Below are 27,587 nucleotides of genomic sequence, written 5' to 3'. Positions count from 1 at the left end.
TAGAAAGGCAGCTACTACCACTATAACCTTCGAAAAGGTGCGGGGAGCTGTGGCCAGGCCAAAAGGCAAGGCCCGGAACTGGAAATGCTTTCCCATCACCGCAAACCTCAGAAACGTCTGGTGCGGGGGCCAAATTGGAATGTGCAAGTAAGCTTCTTTCAGGTCCAGAGACGTGAGAAACTCTCCTGGCTGTACCGCCGAAATGACGGAGCGCAAGGTTTCCATGTGAAAATGCCACACTCAGGGACTTAATTCTTTTAAGTCCAGAATAGGGCGAAAAGACCCTCCTTTTCGCGGCACCACAAAGTAGATGGAGTAGCGGCCGTAGCCGTGTTCGGCGGGAGGTACCGGGGACACGGCACCTATCTGAATCAGACCTTGTAAAGTCTCCTCTACCGCCGCCCGTTTGGCAGCAGAACCGCATCGGGACTCCACAAACACGTCTCTTACTGGGGCGTCGAATTCTATTCTGTAACCGTCTCTGATCAGGTCCAAGACCCACTGATCTGAGGAAATGTTGGCCCACTCCTCGGCAAAGAGGGAAAGATGTCCTCCGATGACAGGACTCGAGGAGAGGGCCGGCGCACCATCATTGAGAGGGTCGCCCCTGAACTCCAGGCCTTGAGCCAGTGGCTGTGGAACGTTTGTCTGAGTGAAAGGTGTTCCTCTGCTGAAAACGGGCACGAGAAGTGAATCCAGCAGAACGCCCGAGGCGGTACCTTTGAGCTTCACGGAAGCGAGGTCTGTAAGAGGAGTGGACCGCCGCACCCTTAGAGGAAGGCCGAGGCCTATCTTCGGGCAAGCGCTGGAGTTTAGCCTCACCCAGGCCCTTCACAATTTTCTCCAACTCCTCACCAAACAGGAGAAGGCCTTGAAAGGGCAACTTCACCAACCTTTGCTTAGAGGCCATGTCCGCCGCCCAATGCCGTAGCCAAAGAAGACGGCGAGCCACCACTGCTACTGCCATGTGTTTAGCCGAAGCTCTGACAATATCATAAAGGGCGTTAGCAAGAAAGGACAAGGCCGACTCCATCCGGGGAACCACATCTGAAAAGGGCTCCGCTCCATCACCGGGCTGTTCCACTGCCTGTTGCAACCAAGCCAGGCAGGCTCTAGCAGCATAACAACTGCAAGCAGACGCCCAAATAGTGAGACCTGCAAGTTCAAATGACCGTTTAAGTGCTGATTCCAGTCTACGGTCTTGAATATCCTTCAGGGCAACACCTCCTTCAACCGGAAGGGTAGTTCTCTTTGTCACAGCTGTGACTAGGGCATCCACTTTAGGCATAGCAAAGCGAGCCATATGCTCCTCACTCAGAGGGTATAATTGCCCCATAGCCCTGGAAACTTTCAAAGGTCCCTCGGGGTCAGCCCATTGAACCGAAATAAGCTCTTGGATGGAGTCATGCAAAGGAAATGTTCGAGCAGGCTTTTTGGTACTAGCCATCCTAGGATTCACAGAGGAGGCTGTGCCACTGGCAGGGTCCTCAATAGAGAGAGCCTGCAGGGCATCAGAAATAAGCGCTGGCAGCTCATCACGGTGGAAAATCCTCACCGCGGAGGGATCATCCAGATCCTGAGTCACTTCTGCACCAGACTCTGGCTCCTCAGACCATGAAGGCCTGCCAGAGTCCTCCGAATCCTCGCAGCCCGACCATGGGGGGGGAAAAATGGAGGTGCAGCACTCTCTGAAGGGGAATGAGCCCTTCTGCACTTCATATTCTGCCAATTATCAGGGAATAACGCCTCAGAGGGCATACCCAGGCTAGAATCCACTGGGGGGGCATTAGAAGAGGCCCATGCCGGGGGTTCCGGTGACGTCACGCTGAGCAATGGTGGTGTGAGAGAACAGCTCCACACACCAGCAACGAAGATCGATCTTATATAACCACCCTGGGCAACATTGGAAAGTGCAGACCCGACGCACGAGTGTAGGAGATCTGCGGGATGCAGGGATGGCTGGAAAAGAGGCTGCGGGATCCCGTAAATCGCTCAAAGAATTCTCATATCGGCCACAGCAGATGGCAGACAAGATGGCGCCTGTGGAGGAGCGAGGTAAAAATACAACAGCAGGCCAAAGTGTACCACCCAACGAGAGTGCAACGGAGAGTGAACTTACGGCGAAATACTTTTGGGCCTTACTCAATGTGATCCGAACAGATATCATGGGGGTCCGCGACGATTTCGCGACCCTTGCAGCTGAATTGCGTGGCGAAATAACAGAAATGGGCCGTCGGGTGGACGAGTTAGATGACCACCTGGAGATTCAGCAGGAAGCTCTGAGCAGTGTGGAAGCAGCATTGAAGGAGCAACAGGCGCAATACAGATCGCTCAGTGATAAAATCGAAGATCTGGAAAACAGGGGAAGGAGATCCAACATTCGCATTAGGGGCATACCGGAGCAGGCAGAATACCTGAACTGTGAGCGGGTTACACAGCAAATAGCGAGTATGCTGCTGTCGGTGGAAGGCCATGAAGTGGCTCCTGAAACGATTGAAGTGGACAGAGCGCATAGAACACTGGCGCGAATGAAAAATAATGTGCCTCGAGACATCATTGCTTGCTTTTCAGACTATAAAGTAAAATAATCGATTCTCCGTGAGGCCAGGAAAATAGAAGCGCTGCAGTGGGACTCCTTCCCTATTGAACTGTATCAGGATCTTGCCCAAGTCACCTTAAAGAGACGAGCGGAGATGAAGAATTTTACCAGGTATTTGTGTGATAAAGGGATTACTTATAGATGGCAGCACCCGTTTGCTCTTGCTTATAACCAAGATGGAAAGTGGAGCCGGGTATCAAGTGTTGAGGAAGCACGTGCAACATGGCCTGAGGTAGAGGCACCTACGGAGGACACGGAGGAGCAAGGTAGATCGGAGGCGACCTCACGACCGGCGAGACAGCAGTGGACAAGAGTGGCGAGAGGCAAGGGACGCCGTACCAAACAGCATTCCGAAAAGAAACTACCATCATCACAAAATAATGTTACTTGACTTTGGTGGCTTGAGTTTTGATATTACATAAGCTGTTGCTGTGGTCTGTATGAATATGGGTTTTTAAGTTGGGGGAAGTATAGGCGATAAGATGGTGGTTGTATATGAATGTATGGGGAAGTATGGAACATACCCTGGGTGTGGTTGGTCACCATTCTCACAATTTTGTGGTGGGATCAAGTTGACCATCGTTTAGATAAGGGTGGGGGGCATCTCAGGACATTGCTAGTATTATACCCAGGCACTGTAGGCAGGGGGGGTCCCCTGAGCTGGATCTTCGGGTGAGATATACTAGGCCACCATGACAGAGCTTACCTGCCTATCGTTTAATGCTTGTGGTCTAAATTCCCCTATAAAGCGTAAAAGGCTGTTTCGGGAGGCATTAAGAGTAGATGCGGATATACTATTTGTTCAAGAGACGCATCTGCTGCTTCGACATGAACACTTAGTACAACATGCCAAGTACCCACACCAGTTTTTGGCCTCTAATAGGCAACCTGTAAAAACAGCGGGAGTAGGAATATTCTTGAAGCAAGGACGTAACTGGGAGATACAGGCTGTGAAGAAGGATCCCGGGGGGAGGTTTGTGCTGGTGGTATTGACTTTGGGGGAGCACACATATACTTTACTAAATATCTATGCCCCCAATCATTCACAGGGTGAATGTTATGAATCTCTAAGTACCCAGCTTTCACGATACGTGCAGGGGGAAATCTTGATTGGAGGGGACTTTAATTTGACGATGGACCCGGGGTTAGACAACTCAAAAGGGATAGCTAGCTATGCTCAACCAGATCGAGACAGGCTGATCCAATTTTTGAATCAATGGGGCATGGTAGATATATGGAGACTACAACATGGTAGGGAAAGGGATTATACCTGTTATTCTGCCCCACATGACACCTACTCGAGAATAGATATGTGGATGAGAAGTGCGGGAGTGGCCCTACAGGCAGAATCTGCAGAGATCCACACACAGACCTGGTCAGATCATGCTCCCCTCTCTCTAACACTCCGGGGCTTCCCAATGAATGACAGGCATAAGAGATGGCAGTTCCCTGATGGAGTGCTGGATGACCCTAAAAATGTTCAGCGCATCACAGGAGAACTTAGGGAATTCTTGCAGTTTAATGATATCCCGGGAACATCATCAGAGATTCTATGGGAAAGCTTGAAGGTAGTGATTAGGGGGTCCATGATCTCATTGCAATCCCATTTACAGAAGGATCACTGGGAAAAAGAAAGAATTTTGAGAAACACTTTACAACATTTAGAGCCGCTGGCTAAACAAAATCAGGCTACGTCCAGTCAGCACGAGGAACTACATAAAGCTAGAGTACAGCTTTTAGATCTGGAACTTCAGATTATTAAGGAGCAGATGCAGTGGACACAACAGGAATATTATGAGTTTAGTAATAAGGCAGGTAAAATACTAGCTTATAAATTAAAGCAGTTTAAGAATCGAAATATGATTAGTAGAGTGAGATCAGATGATGGGCAGGTTTGGGATCAAATAGCAGACATTAGGAGAATCTTTACCGCATACTACCAGAAAATTTATCAGCCAGAAGAGAGGGTGGATGAGGACGCTATTCAAACTTATTTGAATAACGTAGAAATGCCTTGTCTGAGGGGGACGGAACAAGAGATGTTATCGGCACCAATAGATCTGGAGGAAGTGACTGCGGCCATCAGGGGCTTGCCTACTGGAAAGGCTCCGGGTGCAGACGGATACAGTAATAGGTTCTATAAATGTTTTAATTCCATATTGGCCCCTATTTTGGTCCAGGTGTTTAATGACATTCGGACCGCTTCGGGGATTCCACGTTCCTGGTGCTTAGCAGAGGTAGTCTTAATACTCAAACCACATAAGGACCCGCAGAGCTGTGGCTCATATTGGCCCATATCTCTGCTAGGGACTAATTATAAGATCTTAACCACAATACTGGATACCCGGTTGCAAAAAGTGTTACCGCATCTGGTCCATAAGGACCAGTCCGGATTTATTGCAATGAGGCAGACATTTGACAATACCAGACGGGCACAGTATATCTTAGATAGAATCAAACAAGTAGGCTGCCCGGCAGTCTTTGTGTCACTGGATGCTGAGAAGGCGTTTGATAGAGTGCTGTGGCCCTTTCTGTTTGCACTGCTGCGGAGAGTAGGAATTAGTGGGCAGTATTTCTGCTGGGTCACGGCGCTCTACCAACAACCGCTGTGTCAGCTTCGGCTCAATGGCACGATCACTGACCCCTTTGCATTACTTAGGGGAACTAGGCAGGGCTGTGCCTTATCTCCTCTTCTGTTCCCACTCGCTATGGAACCGTTAGCAATTCTGATTCGGAAAGACCCCGCGATACAGGGTATCTGCATAGGGGCACATGAAACTAAACTTATGCTGTATGCAGATGACGTCTTGCTCACGCTGTCGCATCCTGAGAGCTCATTGCAGGCGGTGATGCAGGTAGTGTAGAACTATGGACAGGTAGCAGGCCTAAAGATTAATATTCAAAAATCTGTGATCATGCCCATACAATGCTCTGTTGAGATGCAAGACTTACTACAATCTTCTTTCCCTTTTCAGTGGTCCGCTAAATCTATTCGATATCTAGGGGTTAATTTGACACCAGACACAGGGGATCTGTTTCGGGAAAACTTTCTGCCAAAGATGAGAGAGCTTTTTCAGGAATTGGAAAGATGGGGAGGGTTACATATGTCATGGATGGGCAGAATTGCTGCGGTAAAGATGACACTGTTGCCTAATTATACCTATTCATGGCAGTGCCGGTCCCCATACCGCATACATTCTTTCGTACACTTAAGAAAATGTTCGCTTTCATCTGGCGTAAACGACCCCCACGAGTAGCTCGCTCTATTTTATTTCAACTTAGGAGGGATGGGGGTATGGGAGTACCCAACTTTGGCCTATATTATAAGGCTGCACTATTTCAAATGCTCTCTAATGTACAGAGGGGCCCAACTAAACTATGGACTTACGCAGCACAGTGGGGTTTGAAGGGAGTGCCAATTTGGGCGGTGGGATGGCTACCTTTACCGCTACTGAGAAGCCTGGTATCGGACTTGAAAGGTCAGATGAGGGTAGTATTGGGGGAGTGGATAAAATGTAGAGCAGCCTGGTTTCCAGGGCGTAACTATCATTTAACCACCCCTATCATTTATGCAACCGATTTCCCGCCTGGCCGTGCAGAAAGAATTTATGGGCAGTGCTCGGCGTCCTCCCTACGGCTTCTTGGGCAAGTCTGGGAGGATGGGAAGTGCCATTCCTTTAACACCCTAAAAGGAGAATTTGGCTTGGGGGATAGGGATAAGTTTTTTTATTTGCAAATTAGAGATTTCATTCAGAAAAAAGCGAGGGAGGACCTGTCTCTACAGCCCACGGAGCTTGAACTAGCTATAAGTTCAGGAGAAGGGCGTGGGGGGGGGGGCGTGGTATTTATAGAGCCTTGTTACATAAGACCCAACCCTTGTCCAAATGTATTAAAAAATGGGAGGCTTTGTTGGGTAGATCAAATGAGAAGGGGGACTGGAAAAGAATATTCAAACGCTTATTGACATTCTCTGTGGCTACTCCGTTGCTGGAAAACGGTCATAAAATGCTGTATCAGTGGTACCTGACCCCTAGCCGGCTGGCTCGTATATTTAAAAATGGGTCGGCAGCCTGTTGGCGAAACTGTGGGGCAACAGGCACCTTCTGGCATGTGTGGTGGGACTGCCCACTGATTCAGCAGTTCTGGATGGATCTACAGCATAAACTGCACAGTGGTCTGGGGACAGAGGTGGTGTTTGACCCTGGCCTATGTCTGCTGAATACTTCATTAGGAGTGAGCAGAGCTCCTTGCTCGGGACTGTTAGCCTACATTGTTACTGCTGCCAGGACTTTAATTGCTAAACACTGGAAACAGCAGAAGATACCTACTGTGGATCAAGTGCTAGCTAAAGTGGACTACTGTTGCATAATGGACAAACTTACTACTTTGAGGCGTGGGGGTATGGTGAGATATCGTAAAACATGGTCCGCCTATGTAGAGTGGCGGGGTCTGTCAAGATGATGATGGTATACTAAAGGTCTACAGTGCTGATACTGCAGATGGGGAGGTCTTCATATATAAGAGATACCCTGAGGGGGAAGGGGGGGGGGGGGGCGGGGATCAAGTTGCTGTCTATTTGCAAATAAGTAGATTGAAATGTTAGTCTGCATGGTTGGTGTATATTCTAAAGCTTCACTAAATAAACACATGTTAAAATAAAAAAAAATAAAAAAAAAAGAAGAGGCCCATGCCGGGCTTTGTGGGAGAGCTCTTTTAAGCATGGATGCTTTATGCATTAATAAGACAAAATCAGGGAAGAAAAACTCACCCTGGGCACCCGGATCTCTGCCGGGGCTAGTAGCTCCCATATCAGCCTCACTCCGAGGCCTCCCCCCGGGCTCAGGACTCTCCGTCTCAGCGGAGGTCGCGCCATGTGGTAAATTCAAAATGGCACCCGCTGCCAGCTCAGAGCGCAAAGAATCATTGCTCGCCATGCTCGGGCCGGCTCTAACGTCTGTACAGCACGATTTACAGAGCCCCGCTGCTGATCTGCGCTTGACACACTTGGAACAGCGCTTTACTGTCTCCGCAGCCATTGCCGAAAACGGCGGTAAAATTCAAAATGGCGGTTCGCGCCAAAATCGCCCCGATCGAGGGCCCACCCCGGAGGAGTCAGAAAACACTCTTACCTCACTGGACCGAGTATCACAGCTCCGGTCCCACAGAAAAAGGCAAGGAAAAACCTCTGTTCCAACGTCTAAGCGCTTTTTTTTTTTTTTTTTTTTTTTAAACGCTGTGAGGAAAGCAGAGGTAAATAGAACTCCGGAGGCTCAGGTGAGTGGGAAAGGCAGGGAAAGGGCGAACCTATGTGCCTGCATCCACTGTTGGTGGGGAAGGACAGGGAAAGCTAAGCAATGGGTCCACATGGGTAAGGCAGGGAAAGGGCGAACCTATGTGCCTTTAAAGTGAAGCTGCTATAGCCTCCAACACCCCTGCTAACAACTGGCAAAAGCACAAGAGCAACCTCCACGCAGATTTTAGATGGAGCTCAAAGAAGCTGCAGCCACTCTGCTAGGGGAGATAGAGAATACTGAAGAGAGGCAGTGGAGCAAGCTGGTATGAGGCACTGAAAAAAGTGTGCTCTCTATCTCCCTCTGCTGGTTGATGGACCCAACCCATCTGTAATGGCTGCATCTGCTTGATGACAAGGAAGCTGAAATTTCTTGGTTCTAAACTATATATTTTTACTGATGTATGAAAATCCAAAAAGAAGAAAAGGGCTCCTCTCTACGTGGCAGGATGTCCTCGCTTTTGGTTGTAAATGTTTTGGGGTTTTTTTTTTGCATTTTCCATGTAAATGCACAATACAGCTGAGAGAAACATCTTTTATTTATGAACCATTGCAATTACATGCTATTATTCAGACTATCTTTGGATCCTGGGTCAAGATCATTTGGTCTAAGTTATTGGAAGATTTGTTCAAAGCCTGTTGTTGACAGTACTTTCTCATTTATTATTTCCTTTTATTGACTACTCTCAGACTATGGACCTTGGACTTCTCTATTTGTGGCCTAGGTTTTCCTTTTATTACTTTGAATTGTTATTTTTCTTTGTTCTACTGTATATATACTCATATATGAATCGAGAAATTTTGACTCCAAAATGCCTTTAAAATCCAGGAGTCATCCTATCATTCCCCTATCAGCTAATAAAATTAACTGCCCCCACCCCCACCGGCCGCACAATTCAACATTTCTCCTTCCACTAGCCCGAGGTTCAGCATCTCAATCCCCTTTTCCAACAATTATGTACCTTCAAATTTGTATCATTGCACTGCTGCTGCTTTATAGAATATATCTATGCTGTCTGCAGCCTGCTCCGGCACACTCCCTCCAGGACGTTGAAGCAGAGGGAACACTCCGGAACAGGCTGTAGACAGCAAAGGTGTATTAAAAGTTTGAAGGTACTTGGGAACAGGAGGGGGAATTGGTATGCTGAACTACAGGCTGGTAGAGGGAGGGAGATGCTGAATCAGGAACCAGGGGAAAGAGAGAGAAAAGGAGCAACGCTGGACTCAGAGGTGGAGGGGAGCCTCAACTTATACACGGGTCACTGCATTTTTGTTCAATTTTAGTCCTAAAACTGCCCTTGACTTATACACAAGATTCAACTTATACATTAGTATATACAGTAATTCTTGATTATGGAAAATCTTTGTGTCAAGAATGTATTGCCTTGATGATTTTGTGAAGTAGCATAAAGATAAAAATTATTTTAAAACATCAGATTTTATGATAAAGACAAAAAAAAGAAGTGAGCACTGCTGATCAGTATTTTTTTTTTTTTTTTAAACATGCCTTTAGTAGTTGGCTTCTTTGTCTCTTTTACATCTTTCTGCCAAAAAACAAGAAATTAATTATATTAAAGCCAACTCTCCTATGTTTGTAGCAGAATTCTCATCTCTTTCAGTGTCACAAGAAAGATCAGAAAACTTTTCTACAACACCCCGCACCTCATCGCTCATCTCATGTTTTGCCTCTTGCTCATGTTTGATCTATTCCTACTGTACACCGCCTTGAGTGAATTCCTTCAAAAAGGCGGTAAATAAATCCTAATAAAATAAAAAAAATAAATCTGAACTTACTTCATACAGAAATCACATTTGACTTTTGGACACATAACAACATACATTCTTTGCGACCTTGCTCATGCCTACCTTCAGTCCCGTTTTTTCATCATCACTACCATTATTTGTGGAAGGCGTCTCATCCCCTTGCCTGGACACCAAGACAAAATCTTCACTGTTCAGAGTGGATACCGAGTCCGAAGAGACACTAATCTTCCCAACAGAGGCCTTATCATCCATGGCTCACAGAAGACACCCAACTCATGAGTAAAATTTGTTTTTTTCCCCCTGAAAGATAGGTATATCATTAAAATATTTACGCAAATTATGCCTCAAATATTTGTAAGCAAACAGCTAGTGACATCTACCTAAATATTCTTACAACTCAACTGAAAAACAGTACCTCAAAATACAAAACACCAAATTTTTTTGTTACATTTGTACCCCGCACTTTCCCACTCATGGCAGGCAGTAATCAAGTCCAATGTTGCAAAAAAGTCAAAGACTAATCAAAGTAAGAATTTGTATAAAAAAAGAAGGGACATGCAAAAGTAAAATTAGTCCTTACCTGATAATTTTCTTTCCATTAGTCCCAACAGATCAATCCAGAGATGAGTGGGTTATGTCCCTCTACCAGCAGGTGGAGATAGAAAGAACCTCACAGGTTTACTATATGTGGACCTGTGTATCCATCTTAACCTCAGTATTGTCGATATCAAAGCAATGGAAGAAGAAAAATAAATCCAATACAGAAGTCCTCTCCTGCTTCTATAAAGCCCAAGTAGGTACTTCCTCCACCGGGAGGAAGATACGCACTGTGGTAAACTGTAGCTTTTTTTTTTTTTTTTTTTCAAAAGAGGCTAAACAAGCTGGAAAAAAACAAATAGACAGCCAAGATCAATAAAGGGTGGGCCTCTGGATTGATCTGTTGGGACTAATGGAAAGAAAATTATCAGGTAAGGACTAATTTTACCTTCTATAGCATCCCACAGATCAATCCAGAGACGAGTGGAATGTACTAGAGGCAGGAGAGCTACGTAGCAGAGCATGCTATCAGGAAAGAGAGGCAGGGAAGGGGCAGGGGAGGGACCTGGTACCACCAGGTGTACTCCAAAGTAGCCGAGCCCAGCCAATACCCTCAGCTCAACTAAACCTGCGGGAACAGGTTAGGAGCAGAGGATATGTCCATCCACCTCCTGAGATAAAGAGAAAACTGAGGGTAAGAAGGATGCACAGGTCCATGTATAGTAAGTTTCTGAGGTTCTCTATCTCCACCTGCTGGTAGAGGGACATAACCCACTCATCTCTGGATTGATCTGTGGGATGCTATGAAACCATTTTTAAAAATGCAAAAATATCTCTCTATATAAAACACACCTCCAACATTCTGAAGCCTCCACAAGTCCCAGCATTCTAAATACATGGTAGTGAAACCAGGAATTCGCCCATGAGTGTTGGCCCCGCCCCCCGCATCAGACATCATGACATCGAGGGCGGACCAATGACACTCAACCAATCGCATCGCGAACCCGTTACTAAGCGACGGAACGTGACATAAGACATCGCAGAACAATGAAAACCAGCAGCACACAGTTGCTACGCGACATCAACAGCAACGCTAAAAGGACCATATAGATCTCTGATCTCCACACAAACGGACACGGTGGGCATAGGAGGGAAGGAAAAAAAAACAGCACATACACACACACTCTCACTCTTATCTGGCTATAATGAGCAACTGACCTGCCACTATCACAGGCACTGCTAGCACCTCTCTCTCTCTCTCACACACACACACATACAGACGGGACACAGAGGGGATGGAAGACAAGGAACAAATCGTTGGGTATGGAGGGGGCGACAGGGGAGATAAGGCAAGAACTGCCTCAAATGTTTGTGCTGTGCTATGTACAATTATAATGCTGTCTCTTCATTTTGACCCTACCCTTTCACACTCTCTTTCACACAGACACACACACACACACACTAACACTCTCTATCTCACACACACATACACACTCTCTCACACAGACACACAAACACGCCTCAAATGGTTCAGCTGTCCTATGTAAAATTTCACTGCTGTCTTCATTTTCACCCTACCTGTGCACACACTCTTTCACACAGAGACACACACACACACTTTCTCTGTGTCACACACACACAGACACACATACATATACACACTCTCACTCTCTCTATAGCCTTGCTAGCGCCCGTTTCATTTGTTTACGAAACAGGCCTTTTTTACTAGTATATATATATTATGGGGAGGTAGCTATTAAAGCGCAATAAAAGTTGGACTTTTACAACACTTTAATTTCTCATAAGAGTGACTAACCTGAGGTAGCTTAGTCAACTCCGTGCGATATGAACACCACTGCTTGTGATCAACCTCACTAGCAGAATTTATTCACATGGCCCGATGATCCTGGGTCAATTTTTAAAGGGGCCAGTCAAGCTGCTGATGCCCCCATCCATTACAACCCCTCCCATCAAAAAAAATATAAACTCCCTCTTCCAATGCCCTGCTCCCAAAACCCCCTATTAATGCTCCTGAATACAAGGCCCTTCCATCTCTGCTCAAAAGACCCCATCCTGACTGCACCCAGCCCAAAACAAGGGCCCCCCCCCTCCCTGAAGGCCCCACAAAAGCAGACACACTCCCACAGGCTCCCCTGCTCAATGCCCTCCAAAACGAGTCCACCTCATGATGCATCCCTCCCCAGAGACCCTCCTCCCTGGAGCTACCTTTAGTAATCCCTGCTGTCTATTTAGGTTGGAGCAGGAAGGATCCTCAGTTGCATCTACACTCTGCCCACAACAGGTTCAAAATGGTGTCAGTGACCCACAGAGCAGTTTTGCGATACTACCGCTAAATGCCATGCTGCTATATCATTCATGCATAAGGGGGAGGGTCACCAGGAGGGGTAGGGATGAGATTTCTTATTTTAGAGTGCTGTCCCCTTTAAGATATTCCCAGGAGTTCTGGACTGCACCTTTGCAGCCTGATGATCCTGGGACTGAAAAATAGTGCCAGCCTTTTGCTGGTGGTATTTTTCCAGAAAAAATGCAGCTTGTGGTGTTCATTGCAACCTGCATTATTTGATTTACAAAGTAATTAAGTGTTTTGCATACATAAGTACATAAGTAATGCCACACTGGGAAAAGACCACGGGTCCATCGAGCCCAGCATCCTGTCCACGACAGCGGCCAATCCAGGCCAAGGGCACCTGGCGAGCTTCCCAAACGTACAAACATTCTATACATGTTATTTCTGGAACTGTGAATTTTTCCCAAGTCCATTTAGTAGTGGTTTATGGACTTGTCCTTTGGGAAACCGTCTAACCCCTTTTAAACTCTGCTAAGCTAACCACCTTCACCACGTTCTCCGGCAACAAATTCCAGAGTTTAATTACGCATTGGGTGAAGAAAAATTCTCTCTGATTTGTTTTAAATTTACTACACTGTAGTTTCATCGCATGCTCCCTAGTCCTAGTATTTTTGGAAAGCATGAACAGATGCTTCACATCCACCTGTTCCTCTCCACTCATTATTTTATATACCTCTATCATGTCTCCCCTCAGCCGTCTCTTCTCCAAGCTGAAAAGCCCTAGCCTCCTTAGTCTTTCTTCATAGGGAAGTCGTCCCATCCCCGCTATCATTTTAGTTGCCCTTCGCTGCACCTTTTCCAATTCTACTATATCTTTCTTGAGATGCGGCGACCAGAATTGAACACAATACTCAAGGTGAGGTCGCACCATGGAGCGATACAACAGCATTATTCATATGCTTTGTATTCCATTACCATGTAACCTGTGTTAATTTACTTCAATGTGTGTTATGGCAATATAACACAACATTATTACTCTTTAACATGAGTTAAGGGGTAACTAACATGCATTGGGATCACACACGTTAACGCCCTCTCTCCCCCCCCCAATTGTGGTGAAGTAAAAATACACCATCACAGGACATACTGTGACTGAGCAATCAAGCAAAACAAGGGAACCCTTTACATCCAAAACTCGTCTTATGAAATTCATGGGTCATATGTAAATAAATGTTTACCCCACCCATAGACGTATATGACAAAAAAAATTAATAAAAATAGAATTAGATAAGAAGTAGAGCAGGGATGGAGGCAGGAATTCCCCCTGAGCTGGGCGAAGGGCTCATTCAAATATCTAGGGATTAGACTGCCCATGGACACCACGCAGCTATACACGCTTAATATAAATAGCCTATTAGCAGATACAAAGAAACATCTTGGTAATTGGGCAGGATTACCCATATCCTTGAGAGGCAGAATAAATTTAATTCGTATGATGATCTTCCCCCAAATGGCTTTATGCCATGCAAACACTGCCTCTCCGCCTTTTGCAGAGGGACTTGAAGAAAGTTAATAGGGCTTTCAGTCAGTTTTGTTGGGCAAAGAAAAAGCCCACATTGCAAATGCCCTTTTTGGTGGGGGGATGGCAGAGTGGAGGTTTGGGCTTACCTGACCTTCGTAGCTACAATTATGCCTGCTAACTGAGACATATAGGAGACTGGGTGAGCCAGACGAGTGAATACACCCCACTAGAGATTGAACAAGAATACTTTTCTCCTTAGGACCCTTTAACACTGCTACATCAAGAACAGCGATACCTGCCAATGAGTCTTAAACACTGTGTGTTACTACAGCCGTTGAGGGAGACATGGAGAGGGTTTGTGAAACTTATGGGGGGAAAGGCCACAGTTTCCGGATTATTATCTATAACTTCGATCCGGGCCGGGAGAATGTGGCATTTCTTAGGTGGGAGGCTCAAGGGTGGAACATATGCTGGATGGGAAAGGGAAGATGGTGGAATTTGAGGTGGTACAAAATAGCCTAGGTGCACATTGGGGGAATAGGTTTGCATACGCCCAGATTAAACATTATATTCTAAGTCTGGATCAGCCAGCTCTGCAGCTGAAAGTGGAGGAGAAAGTACATGTTTTTTTCCAAAAACTGGAGATTATTGGGGTGACAGTGTCGGCTCTACACAGGGCATTAACACTAATCTCAATGCCCAAGAATTTTCAGTCCATCAAACAACAGTGGGAAAGAGAATCAGGGGAGAAGCTAGAGAATTGGGATGTAGGAGCTACTTTTAATTCTTTTATTTATTAAATTTTTACATTTATATCCATCAACATAAATGTATTGGAAATATCAGAAATTATAATAGCTATATAATACATTATATCAAACTGATATATTCTTGAAATAAACATTATTATTTTTCCACAATGTTTTGAATTAGATCAAGATACTAAGAAATTTCTACTAAATAATAAAATAACATAGTTTAACTATTACAAACGGAAGGGAAAAGCGGATGATCACAGCCGGTTTAAACAGCATTAACTATGGGAGTCTCCACAGGTGGAACGTCCTTTTCTTTTAATTCAATGAACTCCAACAATTTCTTGGGTGTAAAGAACACATAATTCACTTTCGCAAAGGAGACATAACATTTACAAGGAAATTTTAAAATAAATGTTCCACCTAATTTAAGAACTCTTGATTTATATATCAAGAATTCTTTTCTCCTTTTTTGTGTGTTTCGCGCCATATCAGGAAAAACCTGTATCTTTTGTCCCAAGAAAGCGTCATTAATGTGGCAAAAATATGAGCGGAGAATATTATTTCTATCCGGTTCAAGAGCGAAGGTAACTAGTAATGTCGTTCTTTCAGTTATTAATTCAAGAGAGCTCTCCAAGAATTCTGTCAAGTTCAGGTCAAGATTAGGAGCAGGCTGAGATTGTTCTTTAGGCAACTTAGATATCCCAGTTATGTACTGGGCCCTCGTTATGGGGGGGTATCCTTCAGTGGGTATTCCCAGCACATCACAAAAATATTTCTTGAGCATATCCAAAGAGGAAATAAGAGGTGACTTGGGAAAATTCAAGAACTTTAAATTATTCCTGCGTCCGTTATTCTCCAAATATTCCAGTTTTCTTTCTTGGATTTCTCTCTCTTTAATCAAAGGACTCGAACTCCAAAGTTCTCCATAGTTGTCTGGCGGGAGGTGGGTGTCGAAGGCGGTGCCACGGAGGAAAGAATCGCCATCTTCCCCTTTCTCTTACCCATCACGAAGTCGGGTAAGTGAACCTTTTGCTAGAACAATGTTGATTCTCGGGAGCTACTGAGCCTCACATCCGTTCACGCCGCCATCTTGGGAAACCGTAGGAGCTACTTTGAGAAGAATTCCAGCCCTTACGGCAAATGAGAGGCTGAGGGAATTCGGATACCAAGGAGTCATGAGAGCCTATTTCTCCACACAACAACTTGCACATATAAACCCCAGAAATAATGACAGATGTGCTAAATGTAACGCTACAGTACATACATTGTATCATGCCTTTTGGGGCTGTCCAAAGGTCAGAGCCTTTTGGGGCCGAATTCAGACATATATGGCCACAATAGTGGGAGGAGTAATAGGGGGAACCTGGGACCACTATATTTTAGATACACAATTAGCATTTCAGATGAAGGATAAGGGGGTAAGGACTTGGTGTCGAAAATTATGCTTAGTGGTTAAGAAAACTATATTACAACACTGGGTCTCCCCGGACTCCCCAGCCTACTTGCAATGGAGGAATCAAGTTCATTTGCTAGCCACATGGGAACCCAGAGAGGCGCGGGGATCCCCTAAGAAGAAAAAGGCCTTTATGCAAATCTGGAAAGGGTATATAGATACGTTGAGCCCACGAGGCCATAGTCTGCTCTTGAATTTGACATGTTAGAGATAAGATTATATTTGGACCTATAGTTCCTGTCTGGAGTAGAGTGGTGATCAAGCTTCCTTGTCTTGGAGTGGGGGGGGAGGGAGGAGGGGAGAAAATGTTCAAAAGTTTGATGATGGACATTATCACTATTTTGTAAGATTGGAAGTATTTGGGGCAACATATATCGGCTGCACCTGTCGGTCCCACAGTATGAGAGGTTATATAGATTTTTCATGAGGACTTACATGGCACCAAAGAGAGTAGCACCATTTGGGGAACGGGGAGGGCAATAACCTATTTGTATAATGTTAAATTCAACATTGCTGAACTGGTTTGCAAGTTTCATTTCACGTCTGTGATGTATTATGATGCAATTGTTGACAATAAAAATGATTAAACATAAATGATCTGGAAATCAGAAGGATGAGTGAGGTGATTAAATTTGCAGATGATACAAAACTATTCGAGGTTCTTAAAACACATATAGACTGAAAAATTGCAGGAAGACCTTAGGAAACTGGAAGGCTGGGCATCCTATTGGCAGAAGAAATTTAATATGGACACATGTAAAGTGATGCACATTGGGAAGAATAATCCAAATCATAGTTACCTGATGCTACGGTCCACCTTGGGGGTCAACACCCAAGAAAACAATACGCTGAAATATTCTGCCTAGTGTGCGGCGCTGCAGCCAAAAAGCAAACAGGATGCTAGGAATTATTAGGAAAGCGAAATAAGACCGAGAATACTATAATCAAACATATAAATGGCGAGTGTCATACTCACTCGCAAATGCGCGTCAATACGTGATGACGGGGGCGGAACAGAGAGGGTCTCTACTGCACATTTGTGAGGGACGAAATCGCCGTCGCTAACGCTCCCCCCACCTGGAGTCGCCGCCGCCACCCACCCTCCACCCGGCCGGGCCCTCACTCCGCTATTGAAACAGCGAGGGAACGTAGCACACAGCTCTGCTGAGCTGCCGTCCTTCCTTCTTCTCTGCCTGTGTCCCGCCCTCGACGATGTTACATCACACAAGGGCGGGACACAAGCAGACAAGAAGGAAGGCCGACGGCAGCTCAGCAGAGCTGTATGCTGCGTTCTCTCACTGTTTCAATAGCGGAGCGAGGGCCCAGCCGGGTGGAGGGGGGGGGGGCGAACTCGGCGGCGAGGGGGCCTTGCAGCGGCGACGGGAAGGGGCTTTCAACCCCCCCTTTCCTATACTAGCCCGTTTTTACGGGCTCAACGGCTAGTGCCTCTGCATTGCTCCATGGTGCGACATCACCTTGAGTACTGGATTCAGTTCTGGTTGCCATATCTCAAAAAAGATATAGCAGAATTAGAAAAGGTTCAAAGAACAGCGACCAAAATGATAAAGAGGATGGAACTCCTCTCACATGAGCAATGGCTAAAGAGATTAGGGCTTTTCAACTTGAAAAAGAGATGGCTGAGGGGAGATACGATGGAGGTCTACAAAATCCTGAGTGGTGCAGAACGAGTAGAAATGAATCAATTTCTTGTTTTTACTCTTTCAGAAAGTACAAAGACCACAGGACACTCAATGAAGTTACATGGAAACACTTTCAAAACAAATAGGAGGAAATATTTTTTTCACTCAAACAGTTAAGCTCTGGAACTGTTTTGCCAGAGGACGTAGTAACAGCAGTTAGCATAAAAAGATTTGGACAAGAAGAGTTCAACAGAGACTTAATTGAAGACATCCACAGGATAGCTAGGAAAGAGGAAGTACAACTGATGGCTGATTTTAATATGCTGGGCATCAATTTGCTGCAGCCCTGAGGCAAGGTGATCTAGAAGCAAAGGGATCTTGGATTCTCTACAGGAAGAGTTGTTTCAGCAGTGGGTGACAGAACCAACGCAGGATGGAGATATTTTAGACCTGGTGTTTACAACGGGGACAATGTTTCTGATGTGATGGTGGGAGATTATTTGACATCTAGTGATCACTGAATGGTGTGATTCAATATTAAGACAAAGGAGGAGAGGGATTTTTCAAGACTGAAGATCCTAGATTTTTAAAAGAGCTAACTGCCGAGATGGGGAAATTTCTCAAGGAAGAGTTAGTTGGATGGCAACAGCTGAAGGAAGTAGATCAGCAGTGGACAAAACTAAAAAGGACCATTTTAAAGGAGACAAACCTTTCTGTTAGAAAATTACATAAAAATAAGAGAAAAAGACCACCACTCTGGTTCTCAAATGTAGTTGCTGAAAAGATAAGAGAAAAAAGGTTAGCCTTCATATGATACAAGACAACTCAGAAAGAGGAAGACAGGCAAAAATAGCTAAAAAAGCTGTCCGGGAAGCCAAGAAGCAAATGGAGGAAAAGATAGCCAATACGGTAAAATTGGGGGACAAGACGTTTTTCAGATATGTGACAGGAGGAAGTGCCATAATAGCATTGTGAGGCTCAAAGCTGGGGGGGGGGGGGGGGATATGTAGAATCTGATAAGGATAAAGCTGAACTACTTAACAATTACTTCTGTTCTGTGTTCATGGATGAAAGGCTAGGGGTAGGACCGCAGAAAACAAACGTTAATAGAGATGGATGGATGGTAGAGCTGGGCCGATTCTCAGAAGATTGTGCTCGTGAGGAGCTAGCTAAACTAAAAACAGTCAAAGTGATGGGGTCTAATAGGATACATCCGAGGGTACTCAAGCAACTAGGAGATGTCCTGGCACCTCCACTGTTTGACCTCTTCAATATTTCCCTAGAGTCTGGTGTGGTCCCGAAAGGCAGATGTGGTCCCTCTGCACAGACGCAGAAGTAAGGAGGAAGTTGGGAATTACAGACCTGTTAATCTGACCTCGGTGGTGAGTACATAGAAATGCTTCTAAAGCAGAGGGTTTCGTATATTGAATGGCCTACAGTACCCGAGGCAGCATGACTTTACTAGAGGCAGGTCATGTCACACAAATCTGATTGATTTCTTTGACTGGGTGACCAAACAGACGTGAGAGGGGCACTAGATGTGGTGTACTTGGACTTTAGTAAAGTCTTTGACACAGTTCTGCACAGGCGACTGATTAATAAACTGAGTGCCCTTGGTATGGGACCTAAAGTGACTGACTGAGTTAGAAACTGGTTAAATGGAAGGAGACAGAGGGTAGTGGTAAATGGAGCTTGATCCGAGGATAGGGATGATATCAATGGTGGAACAGCTCTTTTTAACATCTTTGTGAGTGATATTGCAGAAGGGCTGACTGGTAAGCTTTGTCTCTTTGCTGATGATATCAAACTCTGTAACAGGGTGGACAGCCTGGAGGGTGTGGATGACATGAGGAAAGATCTGGTAAAACAAAGAATAATCCAATAATTGGCAACTGAAATTTAATGCTAAGAAATGCAAGGTCATGCACTTGGGTTACAAAAATCCAAGGGCAGGTACAATATCGGTAGAAAAGGCAACTGTCAAAGTCAGAAGGATGCTTGGTGCATAAGGAGAGGGATGACCAGCAGGAAAAAAAAAAAAAGAAGTGATAGTACCCCTGCATAAGGCTCTGGTGAGGCCCCATTTAGAGTACTGCGTACAATTCTGGAGACCACACCTACGGAAAGATATAAACCGGATGGAGAGGGTCCAGAGAGCAGCTACAAAAATGGATGCATGGAATGGCCTTCCGGTGGAGGTAGTGGAAAAGAAGACTGTCTGAATTTAAGAAAGCATGGGACAAGCACTTGGGATCCCTTAGGAAAAGGAGGCGTTAGTGGTTACTGAGGAAGGACAGACTGGATGGGCCATTTGGCCCTCATCTGCCGTTATGTTTCTATGTTCCTAACTAGAGGCTGTGCAGAGATGGGCTTATCTCCTACATGGTGAAGGAAAGCACAAATTGCACATAGATGAACCCTTACAGAGTTGGTTTTCAAACCAGACTCATAAAGGTGCAAGAGGTATTCAAGCAGTTTTTGTGTAGGGCAAGTGAGGGGATCTAGTTCTTCCCCTCACACCAGATGGCAAACCTCCTCCACTTAAATGAGTAACACTTTTTAGTGGAGTCTTTCCTGGCAAGATGCAAGAGACACCCTCTGGCACATGTAAGGATTCAAATTCTACACTCTCAACATCCAAACCATGAGGGCAAGAGATTGGTGATTGGTATGCAGGGTGCAGAGAAGGGCGACGAAAATGATAAAGGGGATAGGACGACTTCCCTATGAGGAAAGGCTAAAGCGGCTAGGGCTCTTCAGCTTGGAGAAAAGGCGGCTGAGGGGAGATATGATAGAGGTCTATAAAATAATGAGTGGAGTTGAATGGGTAGATATGAAGCATCTGTTCACGCTTTCCAAAAATACTAGGGCTAGGGGGCATGCGATGAAGCTACAATGTAGTAAATTAAAAACGAATCAGAGAAAATGTTTCTTCACTCAACGTGTAATTAAACTCTGGAATTCGTTGCCAGAGAATGTGATAAAGGCGGTTAGCTAAGCGGAGTTTAAAAAAGGTTTGGACAGCTTCCTAAAGGAAAAGTCCATAGACCATTATTAAATGGGTGAAAATCCACTATTTCTGGGATAAGCAGTATAAAATGTTTTGCACTTTTTGGGATCTTGCCAGGTATTTGTGATCTGGATTGGCCACTGTTGGACCTTTGGTCTTTCCCAGTATGGCAATACTTATGTACTTATGCAGAAGAGATCCCTCATTCTGCATGATGGAGAGTCAGAAAATATTCCAATCACAAATTCCCCCCCCCCCCCCCCCCCAGAAGAAGAGGGAATCAGATCTGACTCAGCCAGTAAGGAGAGATTAGGATCATAGTTCCATGATCATGCTTGAGTTTCAGCAAAGTCTTCTTTATGAGAGGTACTGAAGGATATGCATATAGAAGACCCTTCTCCCAATGTAAGAGAAAGGCATCTGATGCTAGTATGCCATATGATCTGAGCCTGGAACAGAACTGGGGGACTTTGCTGTTGAGATGAGTGCCAAAAAGGTCCACTGAAGGGGTGGCCCCACTTTTGGAAGATCTTGCAGGCTAGCCCATGTTGAGAGACCACTCGTGTGGTTGCAAAACCCTGCCCAGTCTGTCCAAAAGGCAGTTGTCCTTTCCTGGTAAGTGGTTCGGAGGACCATTCCATGAAGGACAGCCCATTGCCACATCCCCCTTGTTTCCTGACACAAGGGGTAGGATCCCGCATCCCCCTGCTTGTTTGAATAGAACATTGCAACCTGGTTGTTCATTTGAATGAGAATAATTTGGTTCTGTAGCCAATCTCTGAAAGCCTTTAGTTCCAAATGACCCTCAGCACAAGGAGGTTGATATGGAGACCTGTTTCCTGAGGAGACCAAGTTCCTTGGTTAGGAAGTCATCCACATGATATCCCCATCCCAGGCTGGACGCATCCATTGTTAGCATCTTCTGAGGAGGTGGAACTTGGAAAGTTGTCCCACTGTCAAATTTGTTCAAATTGTCCACCAGAGAAGGACAATCTGGAATCTGGATTACATCTGATAAATTTCCATCCACCTGAGACCACTGGGAAGCTAGGGTCAACTAGGTCTCTCTCAAATGGAGACGTGCCAAGGGAGTGACATGCACTATAAAGACCAGGTAGCCCATCAATCTCAACATCTGCCAAGCTGTGACCTGCTTGCTGCTTAAGACCTGCGAGACAGGTGCTGTTAAGGTATCTGCTGTTGCTTGTGGGAGAAAAACCCGGGCCTGCAAAGTATCGAGCAGGGCTCTTATGTACTCCAATTGCTAGACCGGGAGAAGATGGGATTTGGGGTAGTTTATGACGAACCCAACACCCGAATAGTTTGGCATACTGACTGTCACTTCCTCCGGCGATGTGCTCTTGACCCGCCAATCATCCAGATAGGGAAACACATATACTCCCAATTTGTGCAAATATGCTGCAACTACTGCTAGATACTTAGTGAATACCCCGGGAGCTGATGCGAGGCCAAAAGGCAGAATGCAATACTGGTAGTGGTATTTCCCTATTCAGAATCGAAGATACTTCCCAGTCACATAAGTATCGAAATATGGGTATAGGAATCTTAAGACCAGACAGCATAGCCAATCTTTTTCCCGAATCATGGGGAGAAGGGTGCCCAGGGAAATCATCCTGAACTTTTCTTTGACCAGGAATTTGTTCAGGGCCCTTAGGTATAGGATGGGATGAAATCCCCCCATCTTTTTCGACACAAGGAAGTACCTGAAATAGAACCCCTTCCCTTCTTCCCCTGGTGGAATGGGTTCGACCACATTGGCCTGTAGAAGGGTGGAGATTTCCTCTTCAAGTACCTGATTGTGCCGAGAGCTGATGAACAATGCTCTTGGTGGGCAATCTGGTGGCATAACCAAGATGGATTATTTGAAGAACGCACTGGTCAAAGGCTACAAGGGGCCTCAAGTGTTGGGAAAAATTCAGCCACCCCCCTACCAGTAGGCCATCTCGGACGGTTACTTTGAGTGTGGTTACTATGGAACTTTGCAAGTCTGTGCTTTTTGGGTGGCTCTTCTCACATTGTTATGCCACCTTTGGGGGCATTCTTTGCAAATGTCAGCAAAAGGGCTTATATTTAATAGATCCTCCCTATATGGAGCATGGAGTCTTGGGAAAAGAGTTTTATTGGGTAAGGCATATATTGTGAGTAAGAAATTAATCTTAAATCATTGGCTGCAAAAGCATCCTCCAACATTCTGGTACTGGAGAAACAAGCTTCATGCCCTGATGTTATGAGAATCATAAGGGGCCAGATATAATCCTATGAGACAAAAACGCTTCCTATTAATCCGGGAGCCATACTCATTTCTTCAAAAGCACAGTCATCCTGAATAACGTTAGGGATACCTCAAGGGTATATCAGTAATAGCCAGGTATAGGGGGAGGGGCAGATTCAGTGATGGGGGATGGTTTCAGTGGGAGTGTGTTATCTTCATGGTCAGGGATTATCAGAAAAAAGACCTTGGGCTGGGCGTGATTATTTAATCTTCATAGTCCTAGTTTGTCGGGGGGGGGGGGGGAGGGGGGGGAGGGGAGTTTGGTGGATGACAGAAATTGTAGAAATGCTGGATGAGAATTAACATAATAGCCATACTGGGTCAGACCAATAGTCCATCTAGCCCAGTATCCTAGTTCCAGCAGATCCAGATCACAAGTACCTGGCAGAAACCCAATAAGTAGCACCATTCTATGCTACCAATCCCAGGGCAAGCAGTGGCTTCCCCCATATCCATCTCAATAACAGACTATGAACTTTCCTCCGGAAACTTGTCCAAAAACCTTTTTTAAAGCACATCGTTACCACATCCTCTGGCAATGAGTTCCAGAGCTTAACTATTCTTTGAGCGAAAAAATATTTCCTTCTGTTTTAAAAGTATTTCCATGCAATTTCATTGAGTATCCCCTGATCTATGTACTTTTTGAATGAATGAAAAGTCGATTTACTTCCACCCACTCCCCACAACTCAGGATTTTGTAGACCTCAATCATATCCCCCCCCCCCCCCCTCAGCCGTCTCTTTCTCAAGTTGAAGAGCCCTAACCTCTTTAATCTTTCCTCATATGGGAGCAGTTCCATCTCCTCTATCATTTTGGTCGTTGTTCTTTGAACCTTTTCTAATTCTGTTATATCTTTTTTGAGATATGATGACCAGAATCGAACACAATACTCAAGGTGAGGTCACACCATGGAGCTTTGCTTGTAATGACTCTGTTTTCAACTTAGGGAAAAGAAATGCTTCCTCTTATTATTAAAGAACTTTTTTTTAAATTTATATTTATTTCATAACCAATCAAGCAAATACACTTGTACAGAAAGGGAAAACCCAAATTCAAACAAAAGGGAAAAACTGCATCAGCAATTATCTTAAACCAGAAAATTCTTCCAAAGTTCCCCCCAAAATGGAGATGTTTCAAAAGCTATAAAGAGATAAGGAAACAATTAAAGAAAAGTAAGCAAGCCATTCATAACTGACTACCAGGCTCAGGAATTAAGTCAAAAGAGACATTCATGGACCTTAACTGAAGGCTTGGCAGGCAAACTTCTACTACACAATAGAACAGGCAATTGAGAAGGCAGACAAATATATTTCTGAGATCAATATTACCATGCACTTACAAGAAAAAATTTTTTAAAAAGACCACAGCACCCAGCTGCAATACCCCTGGGCACATCAACAGGAATTGCTTTCTCATTCCGAGTTTCCTTAGATATATCTGTAAAAACCCCAAAACTTTCAAATTGTAAAACACAAGGGGCTCATTTTCAAAGTACTCACACACAAAAAGTATCATAGGTTACTATGGTACTTTGCATGTCTAAGTGCTTTGAAAATGAGCCTCTGTCACAGCCTTACCATGACTACTTCTGCTCCAACGGCATCCTTCTACACCCGTGCTCACCCTTCTCCTAGAGGGTGCATGCACACCATGACCCACTAGATTGGGGCTAGCAGCGGAATGTTGGAAGAGAGATGCGCCTGGGCGACACTGGGGCTGAGCGCTCTTAAGGGAAGCTCAGTTCCATCTAGAGTGCCTTCGCATAAGCCTGCCTTGTTCCTGGTTCCTGCCAAACCTGCCTACGCCCCTGAGTTCCAGTTGCAACCTAGCTCCCAAGATCCAGCTTTGCTAGTTCCGGTGTTCCAGCATCGCAAGCTCCGGTGTTCCCGCCTTGCTAGGTCTTGGGTTTCAGTCCCACCTGGCTGTGTCTTCTCTTCTTGGGTTTGGGAGGTGATCTGACTACCGCAGTCAGGCCTACGACTGAGGTCCAAGGGCTCACTTCAACGAAACTTAACAGCCCCTTTGTATTTTCACAATTGACAATCTTAACAACCACTAAATCAATAACAGAGGACTCCAACATTGCAGGTCCATAATTGTATTATCTCCAGCATAATGCCTGGACTTCATTCCTCCCTAGATGAACTGCCTCCATAAGTACATAAGTATTGCCACACTGGGACAAACCAAAGGTCCATCAAGCCTAACATCCTGTTGCCAACAGTGACCAATCCAGGACACACAAATACTTGGCAAGATTCAGAAAAAGTTCAATACATTTTATGCTGCTTATCCCAGAAATAGCAGTGGATTTTACAAAAGTCAATTTAATAATGGTCTTTAGGAAGCCATCCAGACCTTTTTTAAACCCCGCCAAGCTAACCATCTTTACCACATTCTCTGGAAACAAATTCCAGAGTTTAATTACACGTTGAGTGAAGAAACATTTTTTCTGATTCGTATTAAATTTACTGCTTTGTAGCTTCATTGCATGCACCCCAGTCGTAGTATTTTTGGGAAAAGTAAACAAACGCTTCATGTCTACCCATTCTACTCATTATTTTATAGATCTCTATCATATCTCCCCTCAGCAATCTTTTCTCCAAGCTGAAGAGCCCTAGATGCTTCAGCCTTTCCTCATAGGGAAGTCATCCCATCCCCTTCATCATTTTCATCACCCTTCTCTGTACCATTTCTAATTCCACTATATCTTTTTTGAGATACGGCGACCAGAATTTAACACAATATTCGAGGTGCACTCGCACCATGGACCAATACAAAGGCATTATAACGTCCTCACTTTTGTTTTCCATTCCTTTCCTAACAATACCTAACATTCTAGGGATCCTCAGGAGCTTAGCCTAGAATGGGTGGCAGGGCAGAGCTGGTGGTTGGGAGGCGGGGCTAGTGCTGGGCAGACTTATACGGTCTGTGCTGGGGCTGGTGGTTGGGAGGCGGGACTAGTGCTGGGCAGACTTATACGGTCTGTGCCGGGGCTGGTGGTTGGGCGGTGGGGATAGTGCTGGGCAAACTTATACGGTCTGTGCCAGAGCCGGTGGTGGGAGGCAGGGATAGCGCTGGGCAGACTTATAGGGTCTGTGCCAGAGCTGGTGGTTGGGAGGCGGGGTTGGTGGTTGGGAGGCGGGGATAGGGCTGGCCAGACTTATACGGTCTGTGCACTGAAGAGGACAGTACAAATAAAAAAGTAGCACATATGAATGTATCTTCTTGGGCAGACTGGATGGACCGTGCAGGTCTTTTTCTGCCATCATCTACTATGTTTACTATGTTTCTATTTGCTTTCTTAGCCACCGCAGCACACTGAGCAGAGGGTTTCAACGTATTAACAACGACAATGCCAAGATCCCTTTCTTGGTCGGTGACTCCTAACGTAGATCCTTGCATTACATAGCTACAGTTCAGATTCCTCTTTCCCACATGCATCACTTTGCACTTGTTCACATTAAACGTTATCTGCCATTTAGACGCCCATCTCCCAGTCTCGTAAGGTCCTCTTGTAATTTTTCACAATCCTCTCGTGATTTAACAACTTTGAATAACTTTGTGTCATCAGCAAATTTAATGACCTCACTAGTTACTCCCATCTCTATATAAAAAAAGTATTAAAAAGCAGCAGTCCCAGCACAGACCCCGGGGGAACCCCACTATCTACCTTTCTCCATTGAGAATGCTGACCATTTAACCCTACTCTCTGTTTTCTATCCTTTAACCAGTTTTTAATCCACAATAGGACACTACCTCCTATCCCATGACTCTCCAATTTCTTCTGGAGTCTTTCTTGAGGTACTTTGTCAAATGCCTTTTGAAAATCCAGATGCACAATATCAACCAGCTCGCCTTTATCCACATGTTTGTTCACCCCTTCAAAGAAATGTAATAGATTGGCGAGGCAAGATTTCCCTTCACTAAATTCATGTTGGCTTTGTCTCATTAATCCATGCTTTTGAATATGCTCTTTAATTTTGTTCTTTATAATAGCCTCAACCTTTTGCCCGGTACCAATGTCAGGCTCACTTGTCTATAATTTCCTGGATCCCCTCTGGAACCTTTTTAAAATATTGGTGTTACATGGGCTACCCTCCAAACTTCCGGTACCACACTCGATTTTAAAGATAAATTACATATTACTAACAACAACTCCGCAAGTTCATTTTTCAAGTCTATCAGTACTCTGGGATGAATACCATCTGGTCCAGGAGATTTGCTACTCTTCAATTTGTCAAATTGCCCCATTACATCCTCTAAGGTTATAGAGATTTTCATTCAGTTTCTCTAACTTGTCAGCTTTGAATACCATTTCTGGCACTGGTATCTCTCCCGAATCTTCCTCTGTGAAGACTGAAGCAAAAAATTAATTTAATCTCTCCACTATGGCTTTGTCTTCCCTGATTG

The 27,587-nt window shown here is 45.0% G+C and overlaps 1 protein-coding gene across 2 annotated transcripts in view; it reads right to left on the bottom strand.

The window, feature by feature from the left end:
• RABGAP1 (RAB GTPase activating protein 1) overlaps positions 1-27,587 on the bottom strand; it is a 495,691-nt gene that overhangs the window by 445,386 nt on the left and 22,718 nt on the right. For both annotated transcript variants that reach the window (XM_030207329.1, XM_030207331.1), the window contains exon 2: positions 9,756-9,953. In XM_030207329.1, the coding sequence (XP_030063189.1) occupies positions 9,756-9,905 (150 nt within the window). In that variant the 5' untranslated portion in view covers positions 9,906-9,953. The remainder of the gene's footprint in view (positions 1-9,755; positions 9,954-27,587) is intronic.

This window comes from Microcaecilia unicolor, chromosome 6 (genome assembly GCF_901765095.1).
Source record: "Microcaecilia unicolor chromosome 6, aMicUni1.1, whole genome shotgun sequence".
In the NCBI taxonomy this organism is placed as follows: domain Eukaryota; kingdom Metazoa; phylum Chordata; class Amphibia; order Gymnophiona; family Siphonopidae; genus Microcaecilia; species Microcaecilia unicolor.
This window is presented reverse-complemented; position numbering and strand designations above follow the sequence as displayed.